This window comes from Schistocerca americana, chromosome 6 (assembly GCF_021461395.2).
Source record: "Schistocerca americana isolate TAMUIC-IGC-003095 chromosome 6, iqSchAmer2.1, whole genome shotgun sequence".
In the NCBI taxonomy this organism is placed as follows: domain Eukaryota; kingdom Metazoa; phylum Arthropoda; class Insecta; order Orthoptera; family Acrididae; genus Schistocerca; species Schistocerca americana.
Genome location: NC_060124.1, coordinates 313680781 through 313698355, shown reverse-complemented (window position 1 = coordinate 313698355; position 17575 = coordinate 313680781). Strand labels below are relative to the sequence as shown.

The 17575-nt window shown below is 40.5% G+C and overlaps 1 protein-coding gene across 1 annotated transcript in view; it reads left to right on the top strand.

Moving 5' to 3' along the window:
- LOC124619696 (probable methyltransferase TARBP1) overlaps positions 1-17575 on the top strand; it is a 134174-nt gene that overhangs the window by 36429 nt on the left and 80170 nt on the right. Inside the window, exons 6-7 of the mRNA XM_047146251.1 lie at positions 14-181; positions 14881-15069. Of these exons, the coding sequence (XP_047002207.1) occupies positions 14-181; positions 14881-15069 (357 nt within the window). The remainder of the gene's footprint in view (positions 1-13; positions 182-14880; positions 15070-17575) is intronic.

Sequence of the window (17575 nt, the reverse complement as noted above, 5' to 3'; positions counted from 1 at the left end):
ATTTCTTCAACAGGCTTGTGAGAAGAGGACTGGTAGCCTGTGTTCTTTTACAGCTGTTGTGATGTTCCTGGCACAAACCCTTGATGATAAATTAGACAAAGAGAACTTTGTAGACAAGAGCATGAGTGAAATATTTCCCTTTTGCATGGGACAGCACTTCAGTGTTCGCCTGTATGCTCAAGTAAGTTCTTGCATCATCTACTTCTTTATTCAGTGAATTGCTGTTACAAATATACTCTAATGTCTGACCTGAAAACATTGTTTTAACTTTCGTATTATGAGACCATTTAGTGCAGATAATTTATTTGGAAGCCTGTGGGAGGGAAAAATTGTGTTTTTGAATGAGAACAAGTGTATTTGCTCCATCGGTTAATAGTTTAACATCAGTGGCTGACCACAAGTAAAGGCATTATGCTGATCACTTTATTGAAGATTATTACAACAGTTCAAAGACGTGTGAAAATAATTAAAAAATCATCTGTGCAAAAGGCATGCCATACTCCATACAAAAAACACACACATTCGCATACACACATCTCACATAGATGATTGCTTCTCTGGTTTTTGTGGCCGGATTGCGGACTGCAGCTTTGTTGGATGGAACAGCAGTCTGAGGAGGATGGGGGAGGAAAGAGGGAGGCATGGAGCAGGGAGGGGGAGGAATAGCAGGGTGGGGATGGGGGGAGTTGGTGTGCTGCTTGTGGGAGCATGTTGGAATGTGATGGGATATGGTGAGGACCAGAATAGGGCTGCTAGGTGCAGAATCAGGTGGCTGGGAAGGGAGGAAAGGGGGGGGGGGGGGGGGGGTAGATACCTGACCTCAACCATCGCTAATACCTGTCTTCCACCACCTGTCCCTTCCTTGTACCCACTCCAACTGATACATGCCTTTTATTCTGCTTCAGTGCACCCGCTAGTCCTTTCCCTTTCTCCACTTCTCTCTTTTTTCACTCCTTGCCCCCCCTCCCCCTCCCGCCATCTTCTGACTCTGCATCTAGCAGCCCTATCGTGTCCCAACTGTGTCCCTGCACAGTTCCGCAATCCTTTCTCTTCCTGGCCCCATGCCTCCTTGTTGCATCCACCACCTACCACCCACCTTAGATTTCTGTTCCTGTCAGACACAGATGCAGTTTGCGGACCAGTCACAGCGCCGGAGGCAGTGGTCTTGTGTGTGTGGGGGGGGGGGGGGGGGGGGGGAGGGGTTTGGTTGGTTGGTTGGTTGGTTGGTGGGTGGGTGGGTGGGTGTGGGTGTGGGTGTTTGTTCTCTGTTTCCGATGAAGGCCTTTTGGCTGAGAGCCAGCACTTTTAGCAGTCTTTTCATTGTATCTGTTGGCAGCTCATTGCTTCCTCTCTATGGTGAGTAGCAGTCTATCCTTTTCATAATATTATTTTTATTCCAGTCTGGACTTTCCATTGACTGATGAAATGAGAAGATATAAAAATGCAGCAAATGAATCAACTGAAACTGGATACAGACATCTGAAAAATGAAATTGATAGAAGGTACAAAATGCAAAACATGAATAGAGGAGAAATGCAAAGCTTTAGGTGCCACCTGTAGGAAACCTAAAGAAACCTTTGGAGAAAAGAGAAGCAATTTAATGATCGTAAAGAGCTCAGACGGGAAGTCAGCACTAATTGAAGAACAGAAGATCGAATGGTGGATGGAATGCCTGTTACCAAGAGATGCAGTAACAACTATTTGTTTATTAACCTATAACTGAACACAGTATAGTTTCTGGGCATGAAGGTCCACACTACGTGATTACAACTGAAATATCAATCACTGACATTCCCTGGAACATGCTCACAATGACAAAGACCATGAAAGCCATAGTAGGTGCTGAGGAGGATTAATGACCTTGTCCTGCGGTGCGGTGGCTGATGAGCGGTCAACCAAAGAGTGGAAGGGTACCGAGAATGAGAAATAACCCAGTCTCATGAGGCTGTGATCTTAGGAGCAGTCAGCATGCAATTGCATTGAAGCAGTGTCCTCAGTAGTGGATGATGGAAGTCCAGGTAGTGTCGACCACTCAATGTGGACCGTGGAGTGTAACTGACCACTAAGTGGATGAGCAGTGACCTAAATATCCGTCAGCGGATAAATACTGGTAAGACGTAATACGGAAACATGACCTTGTGGTAGCGAATTGATGTCTGAGGCTGCACCACTGTTTACCATGACACGCATGCTGCATATCTGGACGGCTTGTGTCACCTGTTGCTATGGCAGCTGCTGTTGGCTTAGAGGAAAACAACCCAGTGAATTATGTAGTCATCTTCTACTTACAAGCAATGTCCCAGAGTACAGTTGCTAGTAGCAGGAACCGTAACTGGTCCGCAGTATACATCAGTAAGTGTGTATCACTTCCCTCCCCACCTTGAGACAGATTGTGCAGCCATCTCAGAAAGGGCGACACTCAATGGAGGAGGAAAAACTCATCCGCCAGAGCAGAGTTTCCCATCGATTCGAACGAAGCATTAGTACCTGCAGCCAGTTTTCAAACATACACCAGAGAATTTATAACCGAACAATTGTTGTTGACTGTAACACAACCTCACATACCACAGTTATTGAACATAACCAAAACACTAGACACACTGCAAATGAAAAGACTTACAGCAACCCATAAAAAAGTAGCAGCCTCTGAAGATGAATACAAGATACAAAGAAATATGACTGCTCAGCGTGGGGTTATAACTAGAATTAAATTTTCACTGTGCATCAGAGTGTATGCTGATATGAAAATTCCTGTCAGATTGAAACTGTGTGCCTGATAGGGCCTTGAACTCGGCAGCTTTGCCCTTCATGGGCAAGTGCTCTTCCAACTGAGCTACCCAAGCACAACTCACAATCCATTCTCACAGCTGCTGATTGAAGTCAGGCTATGAGGATGGGTTATGAGCAGTGCTTGGTTAGTTCACTCGGTAGAGCACTTGCCCGTGAAAGGCTGAGTCACCAAGTTTGAGTCTCGGTCCAGCACACAGTTTTAATGTACCAGGAGGTTTCATGTGCTCGAAACATCTGACATCTGTGACCCAAGTGCCCAAAACGGGAATAGAAAAAACACATAACAACCATTTACCGCATAACTCAGCGCAATTTGTGTGAATACACCAAACTGATCTGTTGTTGTGGTCTTCTGTCCTGAGACTGGTTTTTATGCAGCTCTCCATGCTACTCTATCCTGTGCAAGCTTCTTTATCTCCCAGTACGTATTGCAGCCTACATCCTTCTGAATCTGCTTAGTGTATTCATCTCTTGGTCTCCCTCTATGATTTTTACCCTCCATGCTGCCCTCCAGAACTAAATTGGTGATCCCTTGATGCCTCAGAACATGTCCTACCAACCGATCCCTTCTTTTAGTCAAGTTGTGCCACAAACTCCTCTTCTCCCCAATCCTATTCAATACCTCCTCATTAATTATGTGATCTACCCATCTAATCTTCAGCATTCTTCTGTAGCACCACATTATCTTCTTGTCTAAACTATTTATCATCCATGTTTCACTTCCGTACGTGGCCACACTCCATACAAATACTTTCAGAAACGACTTCCTGATGCTTAAATCAATACTCAATGTTAACAAATTTCTCTTCTTCAGAAACGCATTCTTTGCCATTGCCAGTCTACATTTTATATCCTCTCTACTTCGACCATCATCAGTTATTTTGCTCCCCAAATAGCAAAACTCCTTTACTACTTTAAGTGTCTCATTTCCTAATCTAATTCCCTCAGCATCACCCGACTTAATTCGACTACATTCCATTATCCTTGTTTTGCTTTTGTTGATGTTCATCTTATACCCTCCTTTCAAGACACTGTCCATTCCGTTCAACTGCTCTTCCAAGTCCTTTGCTGTGTCTGACAGAATTACAATGTCATCGGCAAACCTCAAAGTTTTTATTTCTTCTCCACGGATTTTAATACCTACTCCGAACTTTTTTTTTGTTTTCTTTACTGCTTGCTCAGTATACAGATTGAATAGCATCGGGGAGAGGCTACAACCCTGTCTCACTCCCTTCCCAACCACTGCTTCCCTTTCATGCCCCTTGACTCTTATAACTGCCGTCTGGTTTCTGTACAAATTGTAAATAGCCTTTCGCTCCCTGTGTTTTACCCCTGCCACCTTCAGAATTTGAAAGAGAGTATTCCAGTCAACATTGTCAAAAGCTTTCTCTAAGTCTACAAATGCTAGAAACGTAGGTTTGCCTTTCCTGAATCTTTCTTCTAAGATAAGTCATAGGGTCAGTATTGCCTCACGTGTTCCAACATTTCTACGGAATCCAAACTGATCTTCCCTGAGGTCAGCTTCTACAAGTTTTTCCATTCGTCTGTGAAGAATTCGCGCCAGTATTTTGCAGCTGTGACTTATTAAACTGATAGTTCGGTAATTTTCACATCTGTCAACACCTGCTTTCTTTGGGATTGGAATTATTATATTCTTCTTGAAGTCTGAGGGAATTTCGCCTGTCCCATACATCTTGCTCACCAGATGGTAGAGTTTTGTCAGGACTGGCTCTCCCAAGGCTGTCAGTAGTTCTAATGGAATGTTGTCTACCCTGAGGCCTTGTTTCGACTTAGGTCTTTCAGTGCTTTGTCAAACTCTTCACGCAGTATCATATCTCCCATTTCATCTTCATCTACATCCTCTTCCATTTCCATAATATTGTCCTCAAGAACATCGCCCCTGTATAGACCCTCTATATATTCCTTCCAACTTTCCGCTTTCCCTTCTTTGCTTAGAACTGGGTTTCCATCTGAGCTCTTGATATGGGGAGAACAACAGTGGGAATGGGAACCTGAAGAAGGGGTGACTTGACAGGGTCAGCATAGAAACAGTAAACTGCATCATGAAACAGGAAAACAATGTCACCAAAAGGGAAGCACCTAGCATCAGCATACAGAGAAGGCCAATTGGCCACTAAAGGGCTCAACAGGAAGAGCTGGTGTAGGTAGGGCTTGCAGTGAAATTTTCATGAAGGCACAACCCAAGGCTTGGAAGAACCCAGATTAGCAGTGGGTGCACAAAATGGAGGCTCCAAGGTGCCACTGTGGGGCACTGGCTGCACAAGGCCGAGGGACCCAGGAGAGACAAGGAGAGCTGAGTGCAGCATGTACCAAAGGAGCACTACCCACACCTGAAAACTAAGAGGCTTGGTAGAGTGGCAGCAGCACCAGTGGTGTTCGCCTGCATGTACTGCAGGAGAAGGGAAGGAAGGCACCATTCTGGGTGAGATGATCGCAGACAAGAACTCTTGTCACGCCAAGACAGAGGAACAACTGGTGGTCAGCGGAGCAATGGGGAGAACAACAGTGGGAATGGGAACCTGAAGAAGGGGCGACTTGACAGGGTCAGCATAGAAATGGTAAACAAAAGACACTCGCAAATTTAACATGGTAGTACATTGTCAGAGGATCTAGAAGTTGACCCTAAGTTTGAGAATCGGAAATAACACATTGCTAGTTACAGTAGAACCTGAGCTTACATAGAAGTATGACAATCACACTAAGTAACCAGTGAAAACAATGCAGGCTAACATCAATTAAGGTAACTGATATTGTAACAAACGCACAAAGGTACAGCCCAAACAACATAGAGAAAGAGAGAAAAAATGTTAAGAAATTGATTCAAGAAATCACGTCTACTTGTGATGCCAGCTTAACAATCAAAATGATACACAAGTTGAACTCAACTGCTAAGCCCTTCTCAAGTACACAGTTGGACATGCTCATTTTATGGTATAACAATACTTATCAGGTACACAGTTGGACACAGTAAGTATGAAGAAGCTGCTCCAATGTGATGAATTGTTACACACATGAACATCTATCTGTTTGAAAGCCCACATAAACAACTTAGAATAAATGGAGCGACAGTGCTCCAGCAAGATGCACTACTACACACGAGAGAAGCAGCATCATTGCCATTTTTTTCTGTCCGTTACCAAGAATTGCAATAAATGCACAATTAGCAATAACAACTGTTTGTTACTTAACCAAGAACAGAAAGCAATATAGTTCCTGGAGATAAAGATCCGTACTACATGATACATGTGCGGGAGCAATCCCTGACGTTGCCTGGAACGTGCTTACCGTGACAAAGTCCATGGAAGCTATATAGAAATGAAATATTTGTAGGAGGTTAACATCAATGGGATGAGCTGAGAATTGCTCAGTTCTTGGAAAAAGGCACGGGTCACACCTGTCTACAAGAAGGGCAGTAGAAGTGATCCACAAAACTACCGTCCAATGTCCTTGACATCAATTTGTTGTAGAATCTTAGAACTTACTCTGAGCTCAAACATAAAGAGGTATCTTGAACAGAATGACCTCCTCAGTGCCAACCAACAGGGATTTCGAAAACATCGATCATGTGAAATCCAATTCACACTTTTCTCATATGACATACTGAATGCTGTGGATCAAGACAACCAGGTAGATGCAGTATTTCTTGATTTCTGAAAAGCATTTGACTTTTATTGTCGAAAGTATGATCATATGGGGTGTCAAATGAAATTTGTGACTGGACTGAGGACTTTTTGGTAGGGAGGACAGGGCATGTTATTTTGGGTGGAGAGTCATCATCAGATGTAGAAGTAACTTCGGGTGTGCCCCAGGGAACTGTGTTGGGACCCTTGCTGTTCATATTGTATATTAATGACCTTGAAGATAATATTAATAGTAAAATCAGGCTTTTTGCAGATGATGCAGTTATCTATAATGAATTGCTGTCTGAAAGAAGCTGCATAAGTATTCAGTCAGATCTTGATAAGATTTGAACACGGTGTAGAGATTGGTAAATTGCTGTGAATGTTCAGAAATGTAAAATTTTGCACATCACAAAATGAAAAAAATGTGGTTCCCTATGACTATAATATCAATGAGTCACCGATGCAATCAGCCAACTCATACAAATACCTGGGTGCAACACTTCGTAGTGCTGTGAAATGGAATGACAGCATATGGTCAATCGTGGGTAAAGCAGCTGGTAGACTTCAGTTTATTGGTAGAATACTGGGGAAGAGCAATCTGTCTACAAAGGAGATTGCTTACAAATCACTCGTGCAAACAGTTCTAGAGTATTGCTCAAATGTGTGGGATCCATACCAAATAGGACTAACAGGGGATATATATAGAGAATGGCAGCACAAATGGTCACAGGTTTGTTTAATCCGTGGGTGTGTGTCACAGAGATACTGAAGGAACTGAAATGGAAGACTCTTGAAGATAGACGTAAACTATCCCAAGAAAGTCAATTAACAAAGTTTCAAGAACCAGCTTTAAATGATTACTCCGGGGCTATTCTACAACACCCTATGTATCCCTCACATAGGTATCGTGAGGATAAATTAGAATAATTACTGAATTCACAGAGGCATTCAAATAATCATTCTTCCCATGCTCCATATATGAATGGAATAGGTAGAAACACTTGTAACTGGCAGAGTGGGATGTACTCTCTGCCATGCACCTCACGGTAGTTTGCAGAGTATAGATGTAGATGTAGAAGCTTCTACATTTGTTGAACAATGGTCAATGATTTTTTTTTTCTAAAGGTGAAAAACCAGCTAAAATCTTTTCTTGTATGATTTTACATTGTAGTGTAAGTGGTATGAATAGTGAAAGTGGTGTGAATTGCAGAAATTTTTATAAATGGGTAGAACAATCCAAAAATGGTAAAACCTCAATGATTGACAAGAATTGTCTTGGTTGGCCAGTTGAAGTGTCAATTCCTTCACTTGAAACCTGCATGAACAACATTACTCATGAAGACCAACATGTTGCAATTGAACACGTAGCAAAAACAGTTGCAGTAAGTGTTGGCATAGTTCATAACATATCAGTGACAAGCTCAAGTACAGCAAAACGTGTAAGATGAATCCCAAAAGAGTTAATGCAACAATGCAAGAAAAGAAGACTCAGAGTATGTACAGATTTCAAAGAATGCTGTGTGAGGGAGGATTACTGCATTCAAAACTAGATTTTAATGTCTGTTGAAAATTGGGGTCACCATCTTGAACCCGTGTGCAAGAGGCAAAGCATGGAACGGAAGCACACCATATCACCAGTCTGAAAGAAATTCAGAAGGCAAGAATCATTGGGAAATGTCATGTTTGACCACCTTTTGGGATACCCAAGGTATTATCTTGTTTGATTATTTGGAAGATCAGCAGACAATAAACAGTGCCTACTAATCAGACATACTGCTGAACAAAACAAAGCCAGCAGTGAGGCAAATACTTTATGGATCTCAAAGAAAAGTTGTGATGTTGCTATATGACAATGTTTACCCTCATATGACCCAGCTGACCCAAATAAATAAATAAATAAATAAATAAAAAATAAAAAAACAAAAAAAACCTTGGGAGATACTACCTCATCCTGCCTACAGTCTAGGTTTGGCCCTTTCACATTTTTGTTTGTTTGGTCCACTCAAGGAGGCAAACAACAAGGAGGTTGTGTGAAAGTGTCTCAGACAATAAGACAAAGACTTCTTTGCATCAGGTATAAAAAAATGCTTCATCATTGGTATAAGTATATTAATATTCGTGGCAGTTTATATTGAGAAGAAGTAAAGTTTCACTTTGTAAAAACACACATTGTTTTTCTGCATCAATTCGGCTATTTAATTACCGAGTGCCCCTCGTAATATTATGTAAACATTTACCACCACTAATATGCTGCTGTATATATAAGTAGAACTATTGATTAATCTGTGAATATAAACATCTCTCAGTTAATAACTGTTTCAATTTGTCCGTAAAAAGATAGCTGTGAAGTCACTTTATATTATTTGGTAACCTACTACAGAACTTTTTATTTTATTTATTTATCATATGGCAATACAGACATATAAGAAACAAACAGAGAAATCGCTAATATAACAAATGTTAATAATTGCAAACCAACATTACTAATATAAAAAAGTTTACGGATTATAAACAGACATCAAGTCTATTAATATAATCTATCGACTCTGGAGTTGCGAGCAGGAAGTCGTCGGGGCTCCCATTATAGGCTCTTCTGGAACACTCTTCAACAATGTGGCTGATGGTCTGACTTTCTCTGCAGTCACACTGAGGGGATGGTATTTTACCCCATTTATACAGGGAGTAAGCACATCTGCCATGACGAGTTCTAATCCTATTTAGAATGGACCACGTTTTGCATGGTTGGTCAAAACCAGGTGGCTTTTGTGTGACACAAGGCATGTTATGATTTTGCCATGCGTTCCATTTTTCAGACCATACGTTTGTGATACAGAAACCTTGTACACAGTTCCTTGCTGTTTTTGTTGGCGGGTTCCTAGATCAAAGCCGATTAGTGTTTGCAGCCTCAATGTCTTGGTGGATTGGCAGGCTTCGATTTCCCATGATGTTTTTGTATTCACGTACAAGGGTGTCAGTACGTCGCAGGTGTGGCGGCGAGATGTGGCTTAATATTGGGAGCCATTGCATTGGAGTGGGTTTAATTACTCCAGAAATCATCTTTAGAGTGTTATGGAACTGGACATCCACCTTTTTTACGTGTGGGCTGTTAAGACAAATTGGAGCACAGTATTCGGCAGCCGAGAATACAATTGCTAAAGCAGAGGTGCGGAGAGTGGAGGCCGTTGCTCCCCAAGTAGTACCACAGAGCTTTTGAATAATGTTGTTTCTTGTCTTTAATTTTTCGGCAGTCTTTGTTAGGTACTCTTTAAAAGATAGTGTTCTGTCCAGCATCATGCCCAAGAACTTCGGAGTTTTATTATGCCTGAGAACGGTGTTTTCAAATCGAATGTTGAGTTCCTTTCCAGCGAGTTTGTTGTTGAGATGGAGCAACTAACCTCTGTTTTGGAAGCATTTGGTTGAAGTCTCCACTTACGGAAATATTCACCCATTATCTTCAGGTCTTTTGTTAGGATATCCTCAGATGCTTCAATTGTGCTACATCTTGTAGCAAGGTCCCAATCGTCAGCATACCCAAACTTTCTTGATTGTGTTTCCGGCAGGTCTGCAATATAGAGTCTAAACAGCAGTGGTGCAAGCACTGATCCTTGTGGTAAGCCATTCATTAGTTTTCTGATGGAGCTGTAGTCAGTGTCCATACTTATTTGGAACACCCTATCATTGAGCATGCTGTCTATTAAGTGTGCTATAGATTTGCAAGGAATTACTCAAAGAATTTTGTACATGATGCCTTCTCTCCACACAGTGTCTTAAGCTGCTGAGAGGTCAATAAAGGCGACTGATGTTTTCAATTTTCTCTGGAATCCCACCTCAATGTAAGTAGTGAGTGACAACACCTGGCCGAAAGCCTGCCTGTTCAACTGGGATCGACCTGAACAATTCTGGGCTAATTCTGTTATATATAAGCCTCTCTAGTAATTTGTAAATTACAGACAGCAGGGCAATTGGACTGTAGCTTTTTGGGTTGTCAGCTGGCTTCCCAGGCTTTAGAATAGCTATTACCTTAGATCGTTTGAGTTCTTGTGGGATATTGCCAGTTTGCATTGTGTTTGTGAAAAATTGAGCCAGCCATGCTTTTGTATACTTGCCACAGTTTATTATGAATTCAGGGTGAACGTTGTCGAAACCTGGTGCCTTTGTTGGTTTGACATCTTCTATGTCTTCGCTAGAGTAAGGGCGAGAGTGTTCAGTTTCTGTGGCTTCATGTTTTAAGATTTTGAGTTCTCGCTTCACTTGGATTGTATGAGTTTTATCTTTTGGTGTTCTAGACGTGTTAACTAGATGTGCAGCTATGGCATTTGGCCTTACAGCTGCTTTTTGTCATTGTGCTAGTGGGCTGCTACCTAGTTTTCTCAGCAGTGACCATGCTTGCCTGCTAGATGTTTGGGAATTGAGGCTTTCTACAGTTTCCGTCCACTTTTGTCTTGTGGCCCAAGCTATGAAGCAGTTCATCCGCTATTTCCTGATCTCCAGATTCAAGGAAGCTCTGGTATAGTTCTTCGCTGGTTTGGTACCATCCAGGGATGTATTCTTTGCGGTACCCTCTTGGTATGTGCTTCTTGGCCGTGCTTATCATGGCACCAACAAATCTTTGGTAATTTTTGCTAGTAGGTGGTATCCATCCCAAACATTTGTCCAGATCTGTGGAGAACCCAATCCAATTGGCTTTTTTAAAATTCCATCGTGGGCGAGGAATACAGGTAATTAGGGGAATTTGAGTTCCTACCTCTACTATGATTGGACAGTGTTGACTGTGCGGAAAGTCGGACAGAACTCTACACGAGGCCATGAGAGGTTGGTGTCTGTTGTTGCACGAGACGAAACACAGGTCAGGGTTGTATTCCTGTCTCCAAGCAGCTGATCTAAAAGTAAATCGATCCTTAGCATCGAATACATGGTATAAGTATTCGTCTTTGCCCATTTTGCTAGTGCTTCTCCATTTGCATCATTGTCTTTATACTTCCACTGTTCATGATCCCCAAAGTATGCAGCAGGATGTGGCTGAGTTTGAAGAATGTGGGCTGGCCAAGGTGTAGCAGGTGGCTTATAAATATTGGAGACAGAAATGCTTCCGATTTTTGTGACAACGTTATGAATGTCTTCGTTGGTGGATGTAGAAATTAGGAAACCGTTTTCAATATCTTGTTTGACATATGTGGCTACTCCATAAGACCTATGATAGGTCGCTCCCAACAGTTCATAGCCTGGTATTTTGCCCCTTTTATTTAGTTGTTGTACTGTATCACAATGAGTTTCCTGTATAGCAACCAAGTCAATGTTGTCATTTTTTAATAGTTTTGATAGAAACTGGCACTTAGCATAGCTTATGCCTTCTATGTTTATGTGACAAATTCGAACCACGGGTCTGAGTTTCCTGGTCAGAGGGACCTGAGAAGGGCCGTTTGGTCTGTCTGGTGACATAACTCTTACTGAAAGTGTCTTGTAGTCAGGAAATCCTCAGATTATCTGACTGACAGTATGTGCTAGTTCATTTAGCGTTACCCGGGGTGCGCGTGTAGTGTTACACTACGGACGCGAACTAGTTTTACACCCTGACTACAGAACTGTCTTCCAGCTTCAAGTGGCCAGTTAGCTGTAGCTCATTTATTACTCAGTATTCTATTATAATCACACCTGTTTTGTGTATTGTAATTATGACTTCCTCTTTTCATTACGCTTATTTCATCATTCTATTTTACAAACATTATGGCATTAAGGACATACAATGAATACACAGTCAGTAAATTATAATTTATAAAGTATTCCATTCCCTACATTGAATGACCTGCATAAGCAGAAATGTTTTAGGAAGTAGTAGTATTAGTATTAGTAGTAGTAGTAGTAGTAATAGTAATAGTAGAAGAAGAAGAAGAAGAAGATGAAGAAGATGATTCCCAACAGGACTGGTCTTTGCTTGTGTTAGTAGTTATCCTAACTGCTCTCTTTAGAAGCTTGAATGTCCTACCCATATAGACTATAGGTGCCACACCACAAATTTCAACCCCATTTTGCAAATTCATGTGAATTAATCCGTAGTACACTCATTAAAGGACAGGAGGAGTTGTTACATTTGAGAGATGTTTTAGTAAGTAAATATTATTGGTTAAAAACAGTCTTGGTTGCAATTTTAGTTTTTTTTTTTTTTTAATTTTTTTTTATTTTTCAACTATGCTTTTCGCCAATTTAGGCATCTTCAGGTTGATCTACATAGAAAACAGAGACCAAATACATCTATTTAAGAGTCGCGATCACGTTGTGCAGACTTGGATAACCTAAAAACATGTATAAACAGATCAAATACTGAAAGAGCAAGTACCAAATTAAGGTACAGGCCAACAATTTTCAGCTGTTTTTGCCAATCTTCTTTTTTACTGCTGCTGATTCAAATGCCATCTCCATGTCCAGCTCCTCAACCCAAATCTATGTTTTCACACTGAATGTTATTTCCAACACAAATACCTACACCACCACCCTTGTATATCTTTCTACAGTATGCACTCACAATATACAAACTGTTCACATACTTTACTGAAGTGTCTTGTTGTTCTTTGTATACATTTGGTCACATGTATGGTTTGCACATCTGCCATTAGATGGTGTCAGTAGCACTCTCAGCTCTTTTGCTAGTGATACTGTTGCCTAGTGGGAAATATGGATGATTGCGTGTATTTACATTAGTTCAAATAAAGCTTTGTAATGTTGCACCAACACAACTTTAATTCGCTTACACATAAAGACAAATACAGACACACTGAAGGATATTGCAATAAGAACAAGAACATGAAATAGTGTGTTTCATAAATGTGCTGTTTAACAGTGAAATGTTCCTTAGTCACCGAAACATTAAGGTAGTTGAGGGCCTAGTGTGCCGACTTATATATCCTGTTTGCACATGGTGCAGCACGAGCTGTGCTGTCTGTGCCGAGTGAGGTGGCTTCTTTAGGCCGGCTGTGCAGATGTATGCTGTTAAATTATGTATGCTCACTGTATAGTGTTACAACAATTACAGAAGTCATTTTTCTTTGGATCAAAATTATAGTCACTTAAACAAATTTACCACAGTTTATACTAGTACTTTGTAGGGAACTCTTTGTTATTCAGCAGTGTTTGACATCTTCTACTCATTTAACTCATCAAATACAGGTATCTACACTTATTTTCAGGAGCTGAATATTAATTTTTAATACACCCATCCAAAATTCTTCAATACTTTCTGTTTAGAGCAGTCAGTGTATTTATTGGTACTGTTTTACAGATTTTCAGTTCCATTTAAATCTGGGCTTTGTTATGGCCACTCTTATTCTTTATTTGTCCCTACATTTTTCTCTTTTGTGTTCCCGTCAGCATGCTTATTACCTAACCTGATCCTGAATATTGCTTCTTTCTCTATCCCATCATTGTCTTTCCAACCCTCCACCTGTCCCATTCATCCCTCTCACCACTCTACACTTTCTTCTGTTTTCTCACCATATATCCTATCAGATACCACTGCTCCTCTTACATGGGCTTACTTCTCACCGTTAAATATACAACTGGGAGAATACCATGAGGGATTTATGACAGTACATGTCCACCCCCTTAGCTGAGCGGTCAGCTAAGCTATCTGCCATGCAGTAGGTGTGGGTTCAGTTACCAGTTGGGTTCAAACCTGAGTTTAGCCAATCTGGTTTAGGTATTCTGTGATTTCCCTAAATCACTTCAGGCAAATGCCAGGATGGTCCCTTTGAAAGGGCACAGGTGTCTACTTTCCCAATCCTTCTCTAATCTAATGGGACAGATGACCTCGCTGTTTGATCCCCTCCCCCCCCCCCCCCCCCCCCCAAAAAAAAATCAACCAGCCAACCAACCAACTGTCTGGGTTGGAGATTTTCTCCATGGGGACTGAGTGTTGTGTTACCATCATTTCATCATCATTGACATGTAACTCGCCCAATGTGACATCAACTGAAAAGACTTACAGCTTGGCGACCAAACTTCCCCAGGTGGGGCTCCTAGCCATGAATGGCACACCATCATTTCATTTCAGGACACATATGTTGAACCTGCCGTACTTAATTAAATAATTTATGAGTAAAGGGACAACTCACTAAATAGTAAATGTGTTCCATCATCAACGGGCACACAAGCTAAATTGAAAACTCTCATGCTGGCAGAATTGTGTATTTAGCCGGTGTGTTTATGTAAACACACCGGCTAAATCCTCAGTTTTATATCTAGTTCCACCTCTTCTCTTGTGTAAAGTAGCTTCATTATAATGTTAAATATTGTGTTGCTTTATTTTAGTTTATTAGTACATTGTACATGTAATTGTTTTGTATTTGTGTCTGTATTTTGCTATTTATTTTCCTTAGCTTCATTGTACTGCTCTGTGCTATTTTTGACCTCAGTGACAGATCAGGTGTTAGTCACTAAAAAATCTTCATTACAGGTAGCATTAAAAAAGTTGTGGGATCTAAGTAGAAAGCATAATTTCTCAAAAGTATTGCAGAAATACCAAGTGATGCAGAGTTGTCTTGAAGTAAGTCTGTCTCAAGCTAATGCTGTCAAGAATGTGCATAAATTAGTGAATGATTTCTGGTTTGGGGTGTTCCATCCAGTTCAGCACTACACTTTTGAGGTAATAAGTATTTCCATTCTAATACGTAACTGGTCATTTAAATACTGATTTGTAGTACCAAGTCAGTGAATTGATGCCATGCTATTAGATTATAAAAAGAGAAAAAATTAAGAATACATTGAGAAGATTATCCACAGTTGCATAAAATGTAATTTGTAGAAACTAAATAAGCTGAGATAGCTCTTGGAGCAGTTCATAATGTAAATAAATGCCCGTCATATCTATATGTTTTGTCAAATGCATATTTTTAGGTATATTTTTACAGGTTAATATTTACAAGTTAAAATGTACTTTTTTAAAACTAATGTATGAATATGACAAAATTCGAAAAATGTATGGAACCATTCTGTTCTAACATCATCTGAAGCTTTTCTTGATCCAGCCTTACAATACGGAAAATCGGGCAGTCTACAAAGAAGATTGTTTATAATGGACCTGTGTGGTTCATCCTAGAATACAGCTCTATTGTGGGTGACAGATACCATGCAGCAGATATTCATGATATCAAAAGGAGAGTAGCACAAATGATCACCCACAGAGGCGTTTAAGCACTCTTTCAACATTACAGATGTGAATGAAACAGAAAGAAACACTAACATGTGGTTCAGTGGTAGATAACCTCTGCCATGCACTCCACAGTGATTTGCAGATTATGGATGTAGATGAGATGGAGATGTGTTACTCTCCATATACAGCTTTTGCATAAAGACAGTCAGGGAATTTTTACCTATCAACTGTCCTTTGGCAGCAGTTGGAAGAAATTTTGTTTAAAGAACAATTGATACTGCAAAATAGAGTCATTTGACAAGCTAAAACATTGTATTAAATCTGAGTTGGAAATAAAAACCAGGAGTTATCAAAAAGAATCATCCGACTTTAAAAAAATAATAATTATTATGTTATTTGAGATATGTGCGTGAACAACGTATTGTTGGAAAGAGCAGACACTCAAGTTTTACATGGTTCCCACTAGGTAGCAACTGTGTGCACCCACATCCGTTCTAGTAAAAATGGTGTCAGGACAACAGAAAGCGTTTTGTGTTCTAAGTTTTGTGCAGTGTGGCTCAGTAATAACTGTTCAGTGTGACTTTTGTACTAGGTATGGAATGAATACGCCTACAGCACAGAGCATTAGACAATGGCATGAACCGAGATGACAAGGTGTTTGTGTTGTCATCATCATTCATGCAGGTGGCGAGATTGGACTGAGCAAAGGTTGGAAATTTGTACAGGCACTGAGAAATGCGCAGTTGAGCACCCCCATGATCCAAACATCATCATCAATGGCATGAACAGATCCGAGAAACAGGTTGTTTGTGTAAAGGCAAATCGCGGCTGTCCCCGAGTGTCTGACACAGACGTCAAATGCATCCATCATAGTTTCACAAGAAGATCGCAGAAATCCATTCACCATGCAGCTCGACATGCCCCCCCATGTCTGTCTGGCGTGTGTTGTGTCGACATGAAACATACACAATTCAGCTACTGCAAACTCTTTGTGAAGGTGACAAATAACAACAAGTGGCGTTGTGTAATTTCGTGCTTGGAAAGATGGAGGAGGACAGTTTTCTTCCACACTTAGTGTTTAGTGACAAGGCAACATTCCATTTGAATGGAAAGATGAACTGTCATAATGTGAAAATATTGGGTACGGAACAACCACATGAAGTTGTATAACGTGAGAGGGACTCTTCAAAATTTAATGTATTTTGTGCAATTTCACAGGAAAAGGTGCATGGTACATTTTTGTTTGCTGAGAATACTGTTAAAGGAACCACATATTTCGATATGCTTGAGAACTTTCTTTTCCCACAGTTGGAGGCTGATTCAAATGACTTCCTTTACCAACAGGATGAAAATATGGGAATTTTTAAATCAAATAATTACTGAATGATGGATAGGCCCCAGTGGACCACATGAGTCAGTCTTACATTACTGGCCTCCAAGCTCATTGGACCTGACTGTATGTGATTATTTCTTGTGGGGGTTTATAAAAGACTTTGTTTGTGTGCCTCTGTTACCAACAACAATGAATGAACTGAGACATTGCATAACAGCGGCAGTGGAAGCTGCTAATCAAGACCTGCTCACAGCAGTGTGGGAACTACTTGAATACCGCATTGACATGTGCCGTGCATCTCAAGGGGGACCACATCGAACACATATGAAAAGGTATTAAAAAAAGCTTTTTGAGTTTCCAGTTCATCAAGAAACAAAATTCATTGTATATGTTTATTAATTTCAGAAATATAGATGTTCCAAGTTAGATGATTCTTTTTGATACACTCTGTACAAGATCAATTGAAAAAAAAAATTGTGGTATAAGTTGGGTGCATAATGTGTGGCACTTTTTGTGGAAAGTGGAACTACTTGTGATCAACTGTAGTTGATAAAAACATTTAAAATTCCTTTCATCTCAACAACTAGTAAATTAAATTAAATTAAATTTTTATTAACACTGCCAAATATGATGAAGTTCAATAATATGGTGTTCCAGCACAGTTAC